The 22,730-nt window shown below is 37.1% G+C and overlaps 1 protein-coding gene across 1 annotated transcript; it reads right to left on the minus strand.

The window, feature by feature from the left end:
* Positions 1-622: 622 nt before the first annotated feature.
* On the minus strand, positions 623-20,081 carry PROKR1 (prokineticin receptor 1). The gene is made up of 3 exons (XM_074287114.1): positions 19,600-20,081; positions 16,398-17,018; positions 623-4,385 (listed from the first exon to the last, which is right to left on the minus strand). The coding sequence occupies exons 2-3, from the start codon at positions 16,868-16,870 to the stop codon at positions 3,689-3,691; spliced, it is 1,170 nt and encodes a 389-aa protein (XP_074143215.1). The 5' UTR covers positions 16,871-17,018; positions 19,600-20,081; the 3' UTR covers positions 623-3,688.
* Between the last annotated feature and the right edge of the window lie 2,649 nt (positions 20,082-22,730).

Consider the following 22,730-nt stretch of genomic DNA (forward strand, 5'->3'; position numbering starts at 1 on the left):
AGTACTTTGCAAATGTTTATTATTTTTCCATGTAATCCTGTGATTCTATGTTGTTTAAAACTATAAAAGGAGAAATGAGCTGATTTGGAAGTATAAACTACAAAATCATTATATTATCTAAGAAATGAAATTCATTTTTAGTTTTCTAATTTTTTCATCAATTCTTAGCCTTCATATTTAGTAAGTATGGGATTGTTTTCATACTTGAGGATCTTACAGATGTGGTTGTATTATCTTTCAGCCTCTTCAATTTCTAAAGTAATTTGTTTAAAATTATGTAAATAGTAGCTCATCTTTTAATAAAAAAAAAGGTTTCATAACAAGTATATTTTTTATCTTCTGAGGACTGAGGAATTTGCTCAACTTTTCTAAATGTCATTCTTTGCTGATGTAAGTCAACATAGAAAAAGAATGTTATTGTTCAATCATGTTGAACTTTTCATGATTTTGGGGGGGGTTTCCTTAGCAATGATACTAGACTGGTTTGTCATTTCCTTCTCCAGAGCTCATTTTACAGATGAGGAAACTGAGGCAAACAAGATTAAGTGACTTGTCCAGGGTCACACATCTAGTAAGTGTCAGAGAATAGATTTGAACTCAGAAGATGAGTCTCCCTGACGCTAAGCTGGTCATTGTGTACATGCCATGTACTGCTCTAAGTGACTTATGAAAGGCCTTGTTTCTTCAAGTAAAGGAAAAAAAGCTGAACCTGAATCTCCACACATCTTTTTAAATATTCATGTAATGTTGGGCAAATCATTTGACTTCTCTTCAACCAGTAAGCATTTATTAAGTATCTACTTGCCTGGCATGACATTATGAAAAAAATAAAGAGTTTTCGCTAAGATGCTGAAAAAAGTAAATATAAGTTTGTGATTAGGAGACAGCTTTGATATTTGCAAGCCATAATTCATTAATTCATATAATTTGACAAATATTTATTTAAGTACTTTATACAGGCAAAGCCCTGTACATTTCCTGTCAAAAGCAGTGTTGCTTAGATTATTTATACAACATTTATGCCCAAGTATATAGACACAATAAAACAATTTGGGGGGGGGGGGAAGAGAGGGATATCCATGAATAGTGTGGTCAGTTTTCCATATCTATTGTTTTACTTGGTAACAACACAAAATTTACATTTCCTAGAACAACATAAGTGGAAAACAATATTTAACAACAACCTTAATGATGATAATCATAAGTGACATTTATATAGAGTTACAGTTCACAAAACACTGTTCATACATTATCTCATTTTATTTTTACAATAACTGAGACTCATCAACCCCATTTTAAAGATGAAGAAACTGAGACTTAGAAGTTAAGTGACTTATCCAGAGTCATATGGCTTGGGTCTGGGGCAGAACTTAAAACCAGGTCTTTCTGACTCCAGTTCTAGCATTCCATCCCCTTATAATTGCAAATGTTCCTATTACTATGAGAGGGAAGGGGAAGGTTTCATAACAACAAGGGGGGGAGAGCTATGGTGTTATCTAAAAAGCTTCAGGTTTAATATAGCCAACTCTCAATTATCCTTGCTAATGGAGAAAAGGCAATGGCATAGATCCTACTACTTTCTAAAAAGCAAAACTCAAATAACATCCCAGATAATCCTAGACTTAATTTCTTGGCATTAGAATATAGTGTGTGATTTGGTGTGTTCCAAGTTACGTTTTTTCTAGACAACTATTTAAAGTTCTTTGCATCCTTTGAGAATACTTTGGCTGGGGAATGGAGCTGAGAATGCTGCATGATGGGAAGAAATTGGTCAGAGTTTGAAAATTCACTGCAGAAAAGAACATTTGTATTTGGAAAAGGATAAAACCCTCACCCCACCCATGCCTTTTATAATTTCCACAGACCTATTTCCCAGTCAGCCTGAACTTTTATATATACCAATGGCCAATAAGAAAATGAAGTCCTTCTAGAGAGACATATGCACTTGGAATAAGAAAAGCAAAACTAGAGACAATAACTTAGAGAGTTCTAAGAACATGCAGTCTTGGAAGAACTCGTATAACAAGAAGTCATATTAATGTTGCTTTCCCTACAAAAACTCTGTGAGGTTGACAGTGTAAGAAACTTGATCCCTTCTTACAAATGAGGAAACTGAGGCTTGATGAGATTGTAACTTGTCCATGGTGACATAGCCAGTATCAAAGTTCTCTGGCCCCAAGTCTATCGTGCTGTTTGTTATGCCATTGAGCTTCCTAAACATGGAGAAGCTCATCAACAACTTATGTGTGAAATCCTGCTGCTGTTGTGGAGGTCGCTGAGCCAAATGGATGAGATCATTTGCTCCTAATTGCTTCACCAAGTTTGATCTTTTTCACCAGGATGTCAGCTAACCTCTAAGAGAACAATGGAGTTCACACAAAGAACAATGAAGAAAGATTGGAGGTTGTAGCATTTGGATTGGAGTCTTCCTTTGTCCAAAAATGCTACCTAAGGATACTCATTTAGCTGTGATAAGGAAGTCCATATTTTCTGAATTTCTCATACTAGAAGATGTCCAATGTTATCCCAAATGCCCCAGTCTCTGCCATGTTTGGGTCAGCTGGATTCATTCATTTCATCCCCTTTCAGGAATATTTACATTTCAAAAGATGTTCACTGAGAGAGGGATAGCCTATGAATAATGAATAGTGGAATTTCTGACATGAAGAGAACTATGAGAAGCTCTCCTTTTGCCCTTCACATCAAACCATAAAAAAGTTGCCTATAGTAAGTTGAATTCCTTTGAAATGGACCTCTTATCCTCTCTCATTCCCAGCATGGAGTATGTTCTAGAAATCACAAGAGGTACAAGAATACAAAAAGCTGAAAGGCTGAAGGTCTCCCCCATAATGTACCACCTTCACTTCCAAACACTTTATGTTCTTTGTCCTGGATAGCACGGGAAAAACCTTCATTTCCAAACACTTTATGTTCTTTGTCCCGGATAGGATTTGGTACCTGAACAATTCATGACCAAGAGTAATGTCTGAGAAGATCCATGTCAATATTTGGACTGTAGTCCTGGGAATCAGAAGCAGGACCTAATACTTAAGGAATACATTTACCCTTCTGTGCTCATCAGCTTGACAACTTGCTTGTCCCTGCCCTGTCCAAGAAACCAATACTTTATTGTTCATACTCAAATACAAGAAATCTATGATTTTTGTCAGGGTAAAGAAATTCCAGTATGTAAACTTCCTCCATTGGCACAGATTACTACTATTAATAGCTTATTAGTAAAATTCCAGAAAATGTGCTTGTAGTTTATAAAAGCCAGGATCTGGCCAGGATTATACAACAATTACATGTTGAAAGTACAATTTGGATCCAGATCTTCTTTAATACCAGCTCAATACTTCAATGTATCATGCAATGCTGCCTTATTTAAGAATGTCTTGATTTAATTTATATTTTTATTCTTCTCTTGATACATTCTGGACACAAGTTTATATCCCTAGAACCTAACATACTATTTTATATACAGTAAGTGCTCAATAAATATGGGCGTGATATCTGCTCATCTATGAAATTGTGAGATCCTAGACTGCATCAATGTACTTGTCTTATCACAAAATATTTGAGCCACGATTCAGTTGGTAACACTCATCTAATAGCATGCTCTTTACCTCTGATTAAGGGGTAGGGATCCCTTAAAGGATATTTTATTTCTTTTTAAAGATCCAATAGATTACTTTAATCTGATACAGTCCACCTCTTCTGTAACAGGCATACCGCTGGTCTTGAGGTCAACATCTGCACTGGACTTGCTCCCATTGTATGAAGACTTCCAGCGAAGCAGCATGATCTTCTTAAAGTATTTCATAGTGTTGTTTTTGACAGTGACAAAGCACACAGTATTGATCATACTGTTGCTCATGGCGATGCACTCGACAATGTAGAAAGCTGTAAGATAGTGCTTCTCCTTCACAAACACAGTAGGAAAGAAGTCCCGGACAATGGTGAAGCCATAAAAAGGAGCCCAGCAGATCACATAGGCAGTCAGGATACACATGAGCACCAGGACTGTCTTCCTTCGGCAACGGAGACGTTTCCGGATCTGCTCTGTCTGGAAACCAGGGACAGCCTTGAACCAGAGTTCTCGGGAGATTCTGGCATAGCACAGGGTCATGGTGATCACAGGTCCCACAAACTCAATGCCGAAGATGAACAGAAAGTAGGATTTGTAGTACATTTGCTGATCCACTGGCCAGATCTGGCCACAGAAAATTTTCTCCTGGCTTTTGACAATGAAGAGGACAGTCTCTGTTGCAAAGTAAGCTGATGGGATGGCAATAAGAATGGATACAATCCAGACCAATGCTATCAGAAAGGTGGCAGTTTGATAATTCATCCGTGGCTTCAGGGGATGAACAATAGCCAGATATCTAGAGGAGGAGAAATAGTCACAACAATAATTAAGACAATGCATTTGATATTATTCGAATTTAAAACACTGTTATCAGGAGTAAAAGAATTACTGGTGTCCTCTACCTAAGTCCTCTGATGCTTAATATGGGTACAAGTAACAACCCTAGTTATTTGAAAATAATTTGTCAGTGGAATACAGATCTTGTAAGATTCTGCCAAACTGGGAAATCTTCACAAATGGTCCCAGAATCTTTGTCCAAGGACTATTCCAGCTAGGCTTGGAGGTATCTGTATCCAAGAAGTAGCCCACTAGGTGATAGATTTTTTTTTTTTTTTTTTTTTTTTTGCCATGGTAACCCACCAGACATTCTATTAAGCATTTGCAATCTTCATCAATAGTAGAAGTACCCACATGTTTGAAATCACAAATTTTTTAAAGTATTGAAGAAACAAAATAAATACCCAGCCTCTCAATCCCTGAGTTTGGGACTCTGTGTGTGGTACAATAGGAAGAAGAAATGTTCAATTTATGGGTCAGACACCTAAACATGAATCTGAGCTTTGCCATCTGTCAGATTTTAATTGAATTATTTCACCTCTCTGGGTAGCCATTAATCATTTTCCCTCCTTTTCTCCCTCCTAACAGTTGGGTTAGATGAGCTTTAAGATCTCTTCCAGAGTTAAATCTATTATCCTAACAGTATTTCTGTAGATATATATTGAGATTTATTTGTAGTTCAAAAGTAGGATTGTCAGTAATTCACAAAGCAATTGTAAGAATTAATCACGCCTCTCTAGGACAGCACTAGAAAGAAAGATTATTCCTTTCATACTTAGAAGATGAATGAGGAAAAGGAAGAGGGGATATAGCTATTTAATAGAATCAAAGATTCAGAGGCAGTATAGACCTTCAACACAATTCATTTCAACCCCCATTTATAGAATATTGAGTCTCAGTGACTTTAAGTAACTTAGGCCAAGATCAAAGAGGAAGCAAGGGACATAGCCAAGAGTTGAAGTCATATTCTCTGACTTCAAATCCATTATTCTTTCCTCTGCACTATGCTGTCTCCCTATTTACCTCATTCTCCTCTCACAAATATCCATTAGAGTTGGGGAAACTATATCAAAGAAAAGATTTATGATAATGAATCAAGGTGAAGAGCAGAGACTGGAACTCAGGCTTCCTGACTTTCTCTTGTCCTCTTTCTATCACTGAACTACACCTGGTTTCTACTATTTTGATTTGGACAAGAATAATAATTCTTTGTTATCCTTTTCCTGAAGCACACTGCTTTTTCCTAAAGTAATCCAGACAAAAAAATAGCACTTTGGGGAGGAAATGAGCTCATTTATGTGCAAAAAGGGATTTCTTCCTGGAGAGAATCCAGAGTTATAGTATATACAATCCTCTTGCGCTCTGGAAGAATGAATTGAGACTGGCAAGAAAAGTTAATGACAATGAAAAAAATTAAGCTTTATAGGAAAAAAGAATATTGAAGAAAGAATAAGAAGCCCTCCTTGTTTGGATGACTAAGAAAAGACAGGACTATCCAGTTAAATATTTTATTTCTCTTTTCTCTGCTAAGGAGAATTCTTTCTGTCCTTGAAATAAAAAAACAAAAATAATTAAGAGCAAAGAATTACCCAAGATAAGTGAAGAAATAGTAAGAGCACATCTACTTGTCTTTAATAAATTCAAGTTACTTGATCCAAATAAACTCTATCTCCTCTCAGATCTGAGCACATTTGGCAGATGTGACTAATGAGCCATTGTCAGTGACATACGAGCATTTATAGAAAATGGGAAAAATACTGCAGACTTAGAAAAGGGCAAAATTTTTACTGATTTCTAAAAAATGGGGGAGAGAACAAAATTGGCAAACTGCAAGCCAGGAAACAACTTCAAATACTTGGAAAAGTTAAGAATAGATAACCATCAAAGGCAAGTTATGCCAGACTAACTTCATTTCCTTTTTTGAACTGCAACCTATCATTCTGAAGCTTGAGTTTGCCTAGATTTTAATGACTCATTTGATGAAATATTTCATGTTATTCTTGTGGAAAGATGAAGAGATGGGGGGTTAGGTGATAATAAAAATAAATAGATTGAGAGTTGATTGAGTGGCTGACAATGAATGTTCAATGTCATTTTGACAGGCATCCATTGAAATAACCCAGTGAGCTGCATTTGGCTCTGTGTTATTTAATATTTAATATTCATCAATGATGTGAATAAAGGTAGACTCATCAAATTTGCAGAAGATGCAAAGTTGAGAGGACTAGTTAATACAATAGATGATATTCAGGAACCAAAAACATCTTGAGAGACTAAAGTATTGGACTAAATCTAAGATGTAATTTGGATAAATGCAACATTTTACATTTGAGTTTTAAAAAATCAAGAAGTAGTGGGAGGGGAACATTAACTAGAAGTTTGGTTGAAAAAGATCTCAAGGTTTTACTGGAATGCCAACTGATTATAAGCCAGAAGTAGGTATATCTTGGCTTCATCTTTTCTAGGATTATAGAAGTAATAGTGTCTCTTCATGTCAGTCCATATATGAAGTATTATGTTCAATTCTGGGTATGACAGTTTAAGAAGGATATTGATAAACTTGAGTTTCAAGAAGAGGACAACCAGTAAGGTCTTGAGTCTATATCATATAGAAATTTATTAAAAGGACTTGGGTCTTTTAATATGATAAAGAAAAAGAGTCTAATATGACAAAACTTTAAGTATTTGAAGAACTATCATGTGAAAGATGGATTGGAATCATTTTCTTTAGCTCCAGAATTTCAGAAAGAAGACATTTTGGCTTGATATCCAGAAATAAAAAACAAAGAACAAAAAAACAAAAAACTTCCAGACAACCAGAACTATCCCAAAGTGGAATAGGATACCTTGGTAAGAAGTCATTTCTCCTTCAATGGAGGTCTTCAAATGGATGAGCACTTGTTGAAGATGTTTCAATGGCAATTCTTTTTATACATGAGTTGGACCCTAAGGTCCCTTCCATAAAGAATTCATATATCTTGTGATGGGGAAAATATAAGGATTGATATGTTTATAAGAAGGGCAATTAAAAGAAGAAGACTGTGGAGGTAAGAGAACAAACACTATTAAACCTTGGCAATGAACACGTACTTACAAAATCAGAACTTATCAGTTAAAAGAAGCATGAAGAAAATAGTGGGTCTAAAGGAACACAACATAAACTTAGTCTTAGCATTTATATTATCTGTACAACAAACTTCATAGCACTATTTGTTTATGGACAAAATTGGATGATTACAACTTTTTTTTCCCCAGGCAATGTTGTTGGTTTTCTCTTAGCTTGTTTTCCTTCCTATTTCCTCCCAACTAATTCTGACAGAAGCAACCAATAGAACTCTTTCCAAATCACTCTATACTATGTTATCTTTACAATTACCTTCAACTCAAATGCCTCTCCTTGGATCCTTAGCTCTGATGAGCCGACTTTATTTTGCTGGGTCCCAAGGGTTTATATAATGCTGTTTATGTATCATCTCCATCTTCCAAGTCCCTCTCATGTATTATCTTCTCTCATTAGAATATCATTTCCTGAAGGGCAAGAATTGCCTTGTTTGCTCGTATTTTAATTACCAATGCTTGATGTATAGTCAGCCCTTAATAAGCTATCTGTCTGTGTCTGTCTGTCTGTCTGTCTATCTATCTATCTATCTATCTATTTATCCAGATAAAGATTTTACTCAACTGCCAATCCCTCTCTCTTTAGCTCTCTGAAGATGTTAGATAAAATTGGATCAAATCCCACCCACTATTTACCCCAGCTGGCTGCATTATTATTCAGGGTGGCTGCTGGAATTTTCTAGCCAAAGTTCAGCCCCCCTAATGGATCTCATTGCCAAGCCTATCAATGCTACTTGGATGTGTATGAAAGTGTCACAAAGGGACTTACATAGGGATTAGTATGGTCTGAAGTGTGCTAACAATCTCTTCATCACTTAGTAAGGGTCCTCTTGCAAAGACCATGATGTTAACAGGACACAGCTGTCTACAGCAATGAGTGCTCCAAAGCTATTGATGCTCATGATGGGAATCTAGGAGTTTATGGCTTTTTATTACAATTTGGCTCCACCATATTAAGCATAAATGGCAACTTAGTCAAAGAGAATTTCCATATTTATGTTTTAGTAGTCAGCACTTTGATTCTCTTCTTTCCTGCCCAATAGCATCTAATTCTTTAGGATATTTCATAAGGAATTTCAAGTTATTTATTTGATAATTCAATCCCCTTGGGGTACAAAAATGTAATTCAGTAGAACTTTTAATGCCTAAGTTGCTATTTTATTTCACTGAATTCGTTGGTAAAACCTCTACTTGGCTCAAAGGAATTACAACTTGAAGGATCTTAGAAATTATAGAGTCATAGATATAAAGATATAGAATCATAGATATAAAGCTGAGAAGGACCCAGAAGAGATCCAACCCCTTTCTTTTAAACATGAGGAAACTAAGACCAAAAAAAGGGAAATGGCTTTGCTAAAATTTGCTGGATTCATTTTCACTTTAAAACTGGTAATTCTGAGAACTAGCCTCTAAAAAACCATCCCACCCTGGATATCCCTTTATTTTTCAGTTTCCTACGATCACTGTATTTCTACCCTAGTTGTATGTGAAATCAGTACTGCAGCTTTGATATACTATTCCAGTTGAAAAAAAAAAAAGTAACATTTTTTTCTGAGCTCTTCTTGTCTGATCCAAGATGAAGGGAAAGGACCTGATTGAATTGTGAGGGGGATGTTGATGGGAAAGGGAGGGGTCCTGATTACCCTAACCTTTGGAGACAAAGGTAGCCCTAAGTCTCAGCTCATGTTCATAGAATGCAGACTAACCTTGCACCACTTATTGTCGCTGCTTAAAGTAGGAACATTTGAATTTTGTTCTCAAAGATTAAGTGCATGGCTCAACTAGAGAACCCAGACTCAAAGGGAAGAATATCTTAGAAGCCATGAGTCTCCTTGGCTCAGCTGGAAAACAATTTTTAACCCAGCTCACTCTGAATAAAAAGAATTCATTCATTAGAAGAATGCATCTTTTAAAGAGGTGGAAAGATCACTGTCAAGTGCTATGGATCTACCATTTATAAGTAGCATATTGAGCAAGTAACCTTACTTCTCTTGACCTCAGTTTCTTCATCTGTAAGATGAAAGAGTTTTGGCTTGATGATCTGGAAGGGCATTTCCAATTCTAAAATTCTATGATTCTAGAATTCCTTCCATCCTTTGTGCATTGAATAAGTGTTCTATGGGTAAGAAGAGAGAATCCCTTAAAGTTTTTAGGAAGGAGCTAGGGGAAAAAATATGAGACTAGAAGTTAGACAAGAAATTGGATAGGAGAGAGGAATCTACAATCTCAATTGATGCTTTTGCTAGAAATTGATACATTGACTACATTCTAATTGTTCCTTCTCTAAGCTCATTCACAATGATCTTCCCAAGCCTAGACATACAGAAACCTTTTAATCAATACTTGAGTGAATGACACTTCTCCTTATTTGTATTTCTCATCCCTATCCATTTCTCTCGAATTAATGGTCTAAGAAGGAATACTTCAATCAGCAGATTAATGTTTTCTATGTATCTGCCACCAGCTTGCCCAATGCCCAGTCAGCTAACTGTAGGCAGCATCAGTGACTCATCTCTCAATCCACTTATTGCTGATATTTCAAAGAAAGAAAGACTGTCTGAGTGAGCAACATCCCAAGTAATCAAGGTGAGATGAAAGTAAGCCAGCAGATGAATCAGAAAACTGTTTTTTTTTTTCCTATAAGTACGAAATGAAGTCAACACCATAGCTATCTGCCAATCTTTATTGTAGCAGTAACCAGATGATCCATGAAGGCCAATGGAAATAGGACCAGAGAGCCACCATTCCCAGGTCTCTGCTTCCTGAAATTAGTTAGAAACTATTTCATTTAGTATGAACCACTACAGAGAATTCCCAATCCCTCTATTTTTGTCTGCCTGCATTTTTTATTTCCTTCACAGGTTAATTGTACACTATTTCAAAGTCCAATTCTTTTTGTACAGCAAAATAACTATATGGACATGTATACATATATTGTATTTAACATATACTTTAACATATTTAACATGAATTGGTCAACCTGCCATCTGGGGGAGGGGGTGGAGAAAAGGAGGGAGAAAATTGGAACAAAAGGTTTTGCAATTGTCAATGCTGAAAAATTACCCATGCATATATCTTATAAATAAAAAGCTATAATAAAAAAAGAAACTAATTTATTCATTACCCTGGCATGTTCTGGATAAACTGACAAAAAAGAGTGCAAATTCCCTATATCAAAAAAGTTTTATCTTTGCTATTCTGTAGGAGGCCTCAACAAGCAAATCCCTATTGGAGTTGTAATTTACATCCTTTTTCATATTCATACCTCTTGGCTTTTGGTTAATTTTCTCATACCTACTATTTAATATGGAAAAATAAAATCTAGTATTTACCTAGCATAGATATATAAGAAATAAAGGAAAAAGATAAATTTTAATAGAATAATAGTTATTTAATATAATTTAAGTTATACCTTTTGACAAACATCTTGTATCCTCTGAGGGTATTTGCAACCCAAGTTAAGAATTTCCTACTCTGTAAGGAATTATGTGTTAGAACAGTGGGGATACAATGAAAGGAAAAACAGCAGCAACAGCAACAATCCATAATCCCTATCCATGAGAACTAAATTATCTTTGTGATACTTCCCAATCACAATGATTCTGTTAGTTCTCTTTAGCTTTTCTTCCAAAAAATCCCTTTTCAATTTGGACCTTTTTAATCCATCAGCCTGTTATCCTACTACTCCCCAATAGCAATTCTCTACTCCAATAAATAGGTGTTCTCACTGTCTCTGGTACATACTAAGCTCATTGTTGTCAAGACCTTTGTTAAAGTAATTCCTCCTGAAATTTCTCTTTTTTTGTTCATTTAGATCCTATACATTCTTCTATGACCTACTTCTTCCCCAAGCCTTCCCTGATTACTTTAGATATTCTGATCTTCCTTTTCTCTAATGTATAATCAAATGAAATAGCATTAATTAAATGTCAGGCACTTTGCTAAGTGTTGGATAGGTTAAGATTTACTTGTTTCACATATCTCTAACTATCCATAAAACAGATATAGCTTTCTAGATATAGGCTACATATATCTATCTATTTATAATATATATGTAATGTGTATATGCATGTTTGTATAGGTATATATTGTATATTTATGTACACACATTTATTCTATGCTTCCCTGCCACATACATCCCTGTTAGATTATAAACACCCTTGAGAAAAATAGCTATGTCTTATAAATCTTTTATAAGTAATCCTCTCACTCTTGCTATTAGTAACTAGAACAGTTTGGGGTCCAAAGTAACAACAACAATATTTATTTAACTCTTTAAGGTTTAGAGAATACTTTACAACTATTAACTCATTTTATTCTACTCAACAACACTGTGAAATAGATACTATTATTATTCTCATTTAATAGATGAAGAAACTAAGTCAGAATGCACAAGATCACACACCCAGTCATTTCTGAGCTAAGATTAGAACTCAGATCTTCCTAACTTAAGGTCCAGTGTTCTATCTAGTACCACTTTATTACCTAGGTACACACAATAAGTACCTTATCATCATGGCTTACTGACAAGTATTTGCTAAGTACTTACTTATAGTAGGTAAGTATCACCTACTTACTGAATACTGTGACACAATTGTTTCATATGTCTAGATAGCTAAATCTCTCTATGTATAGATAGCTATTTAGATATAGACATGTATGTGTGTTTGTATGCATATTTGTGTATATATATATGATGTATATATATATATGTGTGTGTGTGTGTGTGTATATTTGTATGTATGCACATTTATTCTGTCCTCTGCCACACAATCCCCCAATGGATTATAAGCTCTTGAAGTAAAATAGCCCTGCCTATAAGAGAAAAATTGCTGCCCTTGGGAAGTTGGAATCTTGTTGAAGAAACAGGACAGACATGTTAAAAGCCACAACATAAACTAATTATCACTCCTGGTACAAATATGAATGCTAGAGGAAATCACAAGAGTGGTAGTGAAAGGAAGTGAAACATAGACTTTGGCTTTGTAGGATTAATTGAATATTAGATCATCAGAAACAAGCAGAGGGTACATTCTGAGGAAGGAACTATTGAGACCTTAAAAATCATCTAGTCTATCCCTCTCTTTTGTAAATGAGTAAACTGAGTCCCAAAGAGGAAACATATTTTATTCAAGGTCACAAAGGTAGTAAGTGGCAGAGCCATGGTTCAAATAAAGGAAATAGCATGAAGAAAGACAATGAGCCAGAAATATGAATTGTGTGTGCAAGAGACAATGAATAGGTCTGTTTGTTTATAGAAAAAGTTGAAGAGAGTATTAAATATTAGGTGAATGAGTTTGTATTTTATTCATAGATGATAAGAAATTATTTAACAGAGACTAGGGAAAGGGAATGTATAAAAGTGTTTTAATAAGATTAATCATTCATCATGGGCTACAGAGGGCTAAAGTAGGGTATTGATTGAATACTGGCATATCAGATAAGAAACTCCTAGAAAAGTACAGGTCTAAGAGGATGATATCCTAGATTAAGTTAGTGGTAGTAGGAATTTGAAAAAATGGTAGATATTGAAAAGGAAGAACCAATGTGAGTTGGTTACTGTCAATGTAGAAAGCAGAAAGGGAGGAAAAAGCAAATGATGAAACTAAGATGCTGAATATGGGTGACTAAGACACTGGTCTGACTACCATGGAGAGCAACTAGTAGTTCAGAAAGGAACCAGTTTTTTTATTTATTTTTTATTTTGTTAAGGAAAAATGACAAATTCAGCTTTAGATAATATAGTACAGTGGAAATAATGCTAGATTTGAAAATCAAGAAATAAGGATTCAAATATTGGCTCTGACACTTATTATTTGTGTTGACTGTTGACAAGAGAGATTTGGCCTATTGTAGTTTGCTCCATAGAATAGAACCAAATCAGGCACAAAAGATGCAATTTGAAATGAGTAAAACTCTTGAGTCTCATTTTGAAAATGGAAACAATAATATTTGTGTAACGTCCCTCACAAGACTGTTGTGGGGGGGGGGGAAGTGCTTTATAAATCTTAAAATACCATGGAAAGTTGAGCTGTTAGTCAACTCAATTCAGCTAGTCTTTTAAAGTGCTTACTATGTGACAGCCACTATCCTTGGTGCTTATAAGATGAAGAAAAACAACACAATTCCTGGCCTCAAGAGGAAGTCTTATTTCTTTAAGACATGTTGAGTATGAAATCACGAGAAGACATCCAGGTGGAGTTGGCTAGCAAGGCACTAGAAATGCAGAACTGAAGGGACAAAAGTTGGGGTAGAAAGACTGAGACTTACTTTGGTACATGGTAAGAAAAAAAATTATCTAAATCCCAATTCTTTTCTACTGATTTGTAATATCATGGCTTCCCCCATCACCTGACCTTCTGTTTAATTGTTATTCCTGTATCAAGTGGCCACCTGCAATCGTACAGTATACTGAGCCATTTTAAGCAGTGAAATATAGGTTTCTTTCTGTGGTCAATCTTGTTAGAAGCTGGGGAGTGTGCTCTAACTGTACTAGCAAGCAAAAGTGATAAATTTGAAAATTTTCCCCTTCCCATTTTGCTTTTATGATCTTCCTCTAAAATGTCAGGCTGCCTTCTTTGTCTCCACCTCTTCCTTTGTCCCACAGCCTCCCTGCAGGAGATCATGGGTACAGAATGTAGTGGGCTTGAAAACCCTTAGGTCAATGACTCAAGTTCCATGGGGAAAAAAGGCATTGAATATAAATTCAATAAGTCAATACTGGGCAGGGAGGGCATTAGTTTATGTCTCCCACTTGTTTTTGGAAACAAGGTTAAATTAAAGGGAAATGAAAATGTATGTTATCTAAAACGAACAGATGTTTTACATTTAAGTTAACAAATCTTCAACGTTGTATCCTGCCAGTGCTAGCTGTTTTAGAGCACACAAGCTGAGAGCTATGGTAGAGAAATATTGCTGATTTTTTTTTTCAAGGAAAAAAGTGTGCTTTCTACATTTTAGAGCAGCTAAGCACATGCCTAGGAAAAAGATGTAGTGCCAGCAAGAGGTCACAGTGAAATAATCCAATCTGCTTTTTCACGGTTACTGGCAGATTCAATGAGGCACAAAATAGCCTTTTTGCTAAGTAAAGGGAGTGGACTTTCACTTTCAAAACTAAGGGTAAATAGCAACCCCAAAGTCCTGAAACCCACTTGCAACTTTCCAAAGAATTTCAATAATTAATTGACATTGGAGCAGGGTTCTGAAGCTCAGATGGGATAACCATAGCCAGAGAAAAGTATTAGGTCAAGGAAATGGCAGAGTTTTACAGATAAGGGGTGGGGGAGGTAATTACTGCCAATAATAGGTGACACAATGCATAGAGTGTTGGATTTGGAGTCAGTAAGGCCTGAGTTCAAATCTGACCTCAGATATTTACTATGTATTTAATCCTGGTTAAGTCACTTAATTTCTTCCTTAGTTTCATCATCTATAAAATTATAAAGCTTTCATGAAATAATAATAATAAAATAGTAACTAATATTACCATTTACTATGTAGCAAGGACTTTGCTAAGCACTTTACAATTGTTCTTATCAAATAATACAAGCATGGTGTGTTTTATTAATGCTATTTATGTTTACATTACAGCTGCTATTATTACTATTATTAGGCTATAGAGTAACTGCCATCTATAGGTCCCAAGGACAGGAGAAAGAGCCTATATTTTTATAATGAAACTGTCAGATGATATGACAGGTTTTCCCCAAAGTTTTTAGCCAATTTTAAACTTTATAGACAGGGTCACAAAATGTACTAAGACTTCGGGAACACACTGTATTTCCCTAGGAATAGTTAGATTTTCTTATCCCTTTCTCTGGCTTAGAGGAAAAATCTGGTGTCTGCGACCTTACCTTATAAAATTATAATGCATGTATTTTTCAAGGAATATAATGTTCATAAGCATTGGGTTCAAAAACAAGAAGGTCTCTAAGATCTTTATAATTCTAAGTTCTATGATCCTTGTTGAAAAGAGTCCTATCATTACTCTGGTGCTGGGGAATAAAGGATAACACTGTATTATCCCATTATATAGAGGGATGGATGGACAGGTAACAATGGTTCAGTTAAATTAAATCTATACTATGGAAAAGTAATTTATAATAAAGCTTTATTTATATTGTATTAAAAATGATTATGCTCAAATGATAAAAAGATCACCTACTCCATAAGTGATTAAACCATAAGAAATGTATAAGTATAGCATATATAATAGTTGCTATAGGCTGCTCTCATTAATTTCACTTTACATAGCTGTAGACAGAATTCTGGAAGGGCTGCATGCAAATGTATGCAAATAAGCATACAGATTTATGCAAAAGAACATACACAAATATATCTGCAGATTTTATGCAAACAAATCCAGTAACCTTGTTTTAAAATTTTGCTTTTAACAAAGAACTGACTTGTGGGGGAGAAGGGCATGTCTCTAGTTGATAACCGAAGTCTCTTGACTTTTTTGTTGCTTAGAATACACCACTGAACCTTAAAACTGTTATCATAGAATTTCAGAGTTGTTCTTCTCAATCTAAGATTAGGTGAGGAAATTTAAGAACACTGCTCTCACAAATCAGTAGCTGAGCCTAGGCCAGGTAGAATAATCTAGCAGACACAGGTACCTCTTGCCAGACCACTTGGTAGCATCTAGGAAGTATAGATACCTCTCACTAGGTCCTAGATGAGAGACAAGAGTTCTTGTCAATTCTCAGCTGTGAAACACAACTCTTTCTAACACGAAGGACAGTGGGTACAGACTCTGCTCTTATCAGAACCTAGTGTAGTGATAGCACCAAACTATCTCTTCCAATGTTTTTTTCTGCCCCTAGCTTCTTACTCTAGCTTATCTCATACTTACCTGTCTACAGCAATGGCCAGCAAGGCATTGGTAGAGACATAAAGGGAGACAGTTCGAAGATAGTTGACAGAGGCACAGAGCACATGGCCATGCTCCCAGGAGAGCTGGCGGACCACATAGTAGTCCATTTCAAAGGGACAGCATACAATGGCCACCAAGAAGTCAGAGATGGCCAGGTTGGCAATGAGCAAGTTGGTGAGATTGCGCAGTTTTTTGTATCGGGCCAGGGCAGCAATGAAAATAAAGTTACCAATGCCACAGACCAGCATGATGCCCACTAGAGCTATACCAATGACAATCTTGGCAGCAAAGAAAGTACGAGTCTTGGTTACATCCTCATCCTCATCAAGGGGCAGATCATAGTCACCGTAAGTAAAGTTGAATGGGAGAGATGCAGCACGATCTCGATGAGAGTTGAAGATAGCTGCAAAATTGTTGTGTTCACTAGTGGTATTCCCCTCTTCAGATCCCATGGTGGTCAACGTGGGAGGAAGTAGTTAGAGTTCAACAGGTAGGAAATTCAGCCAGGGCCAGAGTACCAAAGGACTGGGCTAAGTACTTTGCTTTTACACAGCAGGTCACCACCTTTTCCCCAATATAAATGGAATGGAGATATCAGGCCTTTGAGAGAGAGAGAGAAACACACACAAGTAGCAAATAGTATATATTAATAAGTTATACCATTATCACTCTGGTACAGGGTACATGATATTGTTTATTGTTTGGGAAAGGAAATGAAGGGGAACAGAGCTGGCTAGAAACAACCTAATTAGTGACAGAGATGTGGAGATGAACTGAAACTCAGCATTGGTTGGATGACTCCAAATAATAATTAGACATTGGCCTGATGTTTACACATGTTCAGAATAATATGCTTTAAAAAATATACTTTTCCTCAATAACAAGGGTAAAGGTAGAAAATTGCAGTATGGCAGTGGAGGCCTGTTAATCCTTAGAAATTCTGTCTAATTTGGCATTTTGAGAATTTATTTAGTTTTCCTCATAGAGGTCATCTCCCTTTGCCAAAGTACCAGATCTTTTTCAATGGCTTAAAAAGGCCATCACATATCTCAGTGAGAATAAGAAAATATCACCTCACTCCTTTGAGTTTTCCAGCAAGCAAATCAAGCTTCTCTGTAATCTTAGTTTAGGAATAGACTCAAAATCCAGTGATTTGATTACACTGATTAGCTATATGTCACTAAGCCATTCATTTATTTTTTCTGAGTCCCAGGCAATTTATAAAACAACTGCCTTTAACAAATAACTTTTCTTGGATATAAAAAAGGAAGGATGAATTAATGGCCATAAAATCATTTGTACTCTTTGAAGATGGGGCTATATAAAAATGAAGTTGCTGTCTTTTACCCAATCACTGTACTTCAGAAGGGAATTCTTTTTCTGTATAGCAAAGAATTCTTCTTGTCTACTCTGTTACTTCCTAGAGCATTGATTCTATGATCCCTCCTGGTGCTATATTCTTCAATGAGATTGAGAAGTACAGAATTTTCACAAAAGGTTTCATCCTTTCAAGAGAACCTTGTGTAATTTAGCTCTCAGCGAACCAAAAGAAGAAGGTAATATTGTCATAACAGAGTTCTTAACAGGGAAGGGGTCAGGAAAATTTAATTCCACCATAAATGAGCTGTGTCTTGAGTAAAGTGTTATTTCCCATAAAAGTCTCCAAGTTCCCTCCTTAAGTATTGTTCTAAGTCAGAAAGAACTCTAAGAAATATTGAACATTTGATGTTGGATTAACCCGTGATTCACTAGGAAGGAAAAAAGAAAACTAGCCAACAACCAACCAATTCCCTTTCTCTCCCCTTTTCTATCTTCCCTAATTTAAAACCTTCAAAATATAGTTGGGGCTGTTTCTAAGGTTTTTTTTTTCCCAGAATTTAGATAGTCAATAACCAGGATAGCTTTTGATTCTTAGAAGGAAGCTCTTATTGGGCAGTCTGGTCAATAAAAATTTTTGGAAGAGGTGGGAAAGGGAAAGGATTCCAGAGAGAAGTTCAACAAGTCCAGTACAGGAAGCAATTCTGAAAAGGGACATTCAAGAAACTGGGGTATATTAGGTCACTTACAAAAAATGGCTATTTTCTGAGATCCCAAAGCAGGGGTTTTTAACCTTTTTTGTTCAATGCACCCCACTGGCAGTTTGGTGAAGGTTAGGGAACTCCTCAAAATAATGTTTTAAAATGCATAATATATTTTAGAATGAATGAATTACCAAAAATACAGTAATCAAGATATTTACAAAAATAAATTCTCATAGACTAAGAGCCCCAGACCTAAAAGAAAGACTAGGAGACCAAAGTAAGAGCTAAGCTGCACCAGACCTATATTGTGAAGCAGCACTTTAAATCCTCTCAATTCCTTTCACTTCTTCCTTCTTTGAGTAAGACCAGTAAGCCCTTCGAAGTAGGTAGTCCAATGTACTTCTTCAAACTCTTTTAAAGCTCGTTCTGTTTTTATGTAAAGTCATTAGTTCTGCCCCTCTTCCCTCAGGTGCCTTTAAACAAGCTGAGCTATAAGTCTAAGAATGAAACGTTAATATGTGGCATTCCCTTTCCTTTAGGAACTCTTGGATTTTAATCTCAACCTTAGTTTCTCCAGTTGCTACTGCCAGTCTGAAGCTAAGATAGATAGACAGTGGCGTGGAGATGGGAAAGAGAGACACTTCTCTATACAGTTACTAATAGAGAGCTAAATCTAAGTTCACCTTTTAAAGACGGGGAAATGAAAACTTTTGGGGGAAAGTGAGAGAACAAGGGAAGTAACCAAAATCATATGGATGTAAATTTGCCCACGGTTTTTTCCCTTTCCTTCCTTAGTTCCATCAAAAGTCTTTCTCTCGAGTCTCATGGGCGACTGTTTTCAGCACCCACGTTGTAGCCAGCTCCCTTGTGATACAGCCTCCCGAAGAACCTTCTCATTCATTCTTGGATGTTCCCCACAATACAAGAATTCCAAGACTGGCTAACAGTTCTTAATTAGTTGTACCTTACTTTTTTCGAGGAGCTCAGAGAGACTGCGGGGAGTAGTACACGGAGAGAGGGAAATTCATAAGCAATCCGAGCTCTCCCAGAGAGACACCAAGATGCTCTACATCCTCATCGGAGTCCTTCCACGACCCCAGGCTGTCTGATCTCCCGGTCCCCTTGCTCCCACCCCAGTTCTGAGAAGCCGCGCTACCTACCTGGATTCTATCAAGCTCTTCTGGGCTTCTTCTCTTCCCCTAGAACGGACTATGCGGTTGCAATGGAAAGAGCAGAGGGATCGGCTTGTTTTTTCTTTTTCTTGAAAAGGGAGAGGGGCGCCAAGCGGAAACGGCCTGTTTCTTCACCCGAGGTACCCCAGCAGAGCCGATCCCTTGTCTTTCTCCCGCTCTCTGGGCTGGCTCCGTGCCGCTCTTGGGATTTTTCTTCTATCTCTGCTACAACTGGCGCTCCGCCCTCCGCGCCCGCAGATTGGAGGGACCCTCTCCACTCTTCAGCGGACCCAGGCGATCCGGTCAGATCAGGGCTTGATTCCGGCGCTCCCCCTGGCGGACTGATGATTCACTCTCCTGCTTGCAGTCTGGGAGAGGAGATACCAGGGAAGAAGGAAGATCGGGGTCACTCGAAGAAGGGGGCAAGTGGAAGATCCTATCACTCTAACCCCAGTCTCGGCGTCGTCTGGCCAGAGAGAAGATGGCTAGTCTGCTGAGGCGGTGCGAGGAATCCTCAGGCACTAGGGAGAAAGCTAGCATCGCCGGTCTACTCAGCTTCTTCAGAAGCTGGCCAATTGCGGGTCAAGGGTCTGTCGATGTTGCAGCTGAGTCTGTCTGTGTGCAGCTGCGCTTGGGCGCAAATGCACTAGGGCGACCCTTGGGAACGAAAGTGTCAGCCTAAGCAACTTCCCTTAAGATGCAGCTGATGAAAAGATCCTAGCGGGGGGTGAAAAATGAGAAATGAGAAAAGGAGGGAACTGAGCTCTCGAAACTCGAGAGAAACTCGAACTCTAGTTCAAAGTCAAGAATTAGAAGATTCTTAGTCCGGAAAATTCCTTCTCCCAACTTCTTAAAATGGTATAGCAAGAGACAACTTACTGATGTAGGCAATCTCTGCTGTTGTGATCATTTGTTTTCCTAACAGGTGAAACTGGAATTGTCATTTTAAAGGGAATTGAAAGGCCGGCCTCCCTACTTCCTCTGCATCCACCTGCCTCAGCCCTGAGGCACAAAACACTTTTCCTTTCTTGGGAGACGCTGATTCCTGAAGTCCCATTTGGCTTCATTTCTTGAGTTTAAGCTAACAGGTGGCATTGCCCATTATTTAAAAACAAATCTTCTCCTAAAGGATTTCAATGGGAGGCGATTGTAATGGATTAAGAAGATGGGGAGGAAGGTTACCTGGAAGCAAAGGGCTCGAGAACTTGAAGAATGTCCCCTTTATTGATTTCACAATTTTGGCCTGTCCTGCCCTGGTCATAATGACCAACAGAGCTCCAAAACCAGATGATAATTCCTCTCTCAGGTTTTCCCTTCTTGACTAGCATCATGGCCCAATTACTAGAATTGCTTGCCTCTGCCTGTTCCAGGGAGTTGTTGTTTAGTCATGTCCAACTCTTTGTGATCCCATGGACTCTACTGTTCCATGTTATTTTCTTGGCAAGGATACTGGAATGGTTTGCTATTTCCTTCTCCAGCTCATTTTACATATGAGGAAAGGGATACAAAGTTAAGTGAACTGCCCAGAATCACACAGCTAGTGTATCAGATCACATTTGAACAGAGGCCTTCTTGATTCCAGACTCAGTACTCTATTCACTGAGTGCCCTATCTTCCCATTTCAGGAAGATCTGCTCATGATTAGTTTCCCTGAGACTCAGATTCTCTGCAAAATTGAAAAATTAAAATAATAACTCCTTTAGAGCCTTCCTCCTAGGGTGATTGTGAGCATCAGCTCAGTTAATCAGGTAATGCATTGGAGGATGATAATTGAAAATGTCTTTTAGAGAGGGAGTTCTTGCATCTTGGAAAAATAGAAATCCTATGAAATTCATCTTTCTGGGAAGTTCATTTAAAGCCCTCATTTTACAGATGAGGAAACTGAGTTTTAGATTCATGTCACATGAAGTAAGCAGAGGATACAGAACTCCTCAGTATTCAAGTTCTATAGCCCAGTGTTTTCTCCACTATACCCCAAATAAGAAATTCACTAATTTAAGGTGGCAGAATATAGTGGATATGTGGAAATAGTGATATGAAAGAAGATGGGCATAGGAGCTGAAGTTACTGCCTGTGATTCAAGGAGGAGAAAGAGATCATTTCCAAAGCTTTGAGGAATAGTAATTTCTGCCAAATGCTGCATAATGCTTACACCTCTTTTTGAAACACAAAGATCTATCCTTACTTATAGATCACAGACCTTTAGTGGTAGAAGGGCCTTTAAAAATTGTAACACTAAGTAGGCACTTGGCACACATCTTGTTACATAAATGTCAATCAAAAGACATTTGGATGAGCATTTACTATGTGCCAGTGGGTTGTGATAAGCCCTGGGAATACAAAGAAAGGTAAAGAACAGTTCCTACCCTTGAGGAGCTCATAATTTATATTATCACCATATTATTAGTCTTTCCAACACCTTTATTTTATAGATGAGCAAGCTAGAGCCCAGAGCAAGAGCAGGGAAATTATTTCTCTCTGGACTCAGACAAATAATAAGGAGGTAGTCAGGACTTCCTGTAGAGCTCAAGTCTCTTGAGTTTTCCACTGTACTAGCTGCCTCCTACAGCTATCCTTTTTATAACAACCCTAAACATTATGTTATCTTGTGTCACTAACTCCCTTGCATCAATACCTTCTCTTTCCTTTCCCCACCTCCTACCAATAAAGGCAGAAGAAGAAACAAGAAAGCATTGATTGTAAATAGCCCACGTATCAATCCCAAAGTGCCTTATTCCATTGAAGAGACAAAAAGTCCTCAGAAATAAGACATCTGAAATGTAAAAGGTTTAGAATAAGGAGGCTTTGACATTTTGCTGTTTGTCTCTAGCCTGTAAGGTTAGAATTCAGAAAGCCATTTATTTCCTCCTTGGAAATTTACCTACGTATAAGGGTATGCTGCCTTAATTGAAAGATTTAAAGAGGTATAAAAGTGAGAGGCAGACTAAGATTTATACCACATAATGTTCAGATGGAGTTCAAATTCTATTTCAGAGACTATTATAACCTGCTGAGCCTCAGTTTCTTTATCTGAAAAATGAAAGGGCTTGAACTCAATAACCCTTAAGGTTAACAACTCAAAATCTATGATCTTGTGAAAATTTTTCCACAAAATCATA

Source organism: Sminthopsis crassicaudata, chromosome 2 (assembly GCF_048593235.1).
Source record: "Sminthopsis crassicaudata isolate SCR6 chromosome 2, ASM4859323v1, whole genome shotgun sequence".
Taxonomy (NCBI): Eukaryota; Metazoa; Chordata; class Mammalia; order Dasyuromorphia; family Dasyuridae; genus Sminthopsis; species Sminthopsis crassicaudata.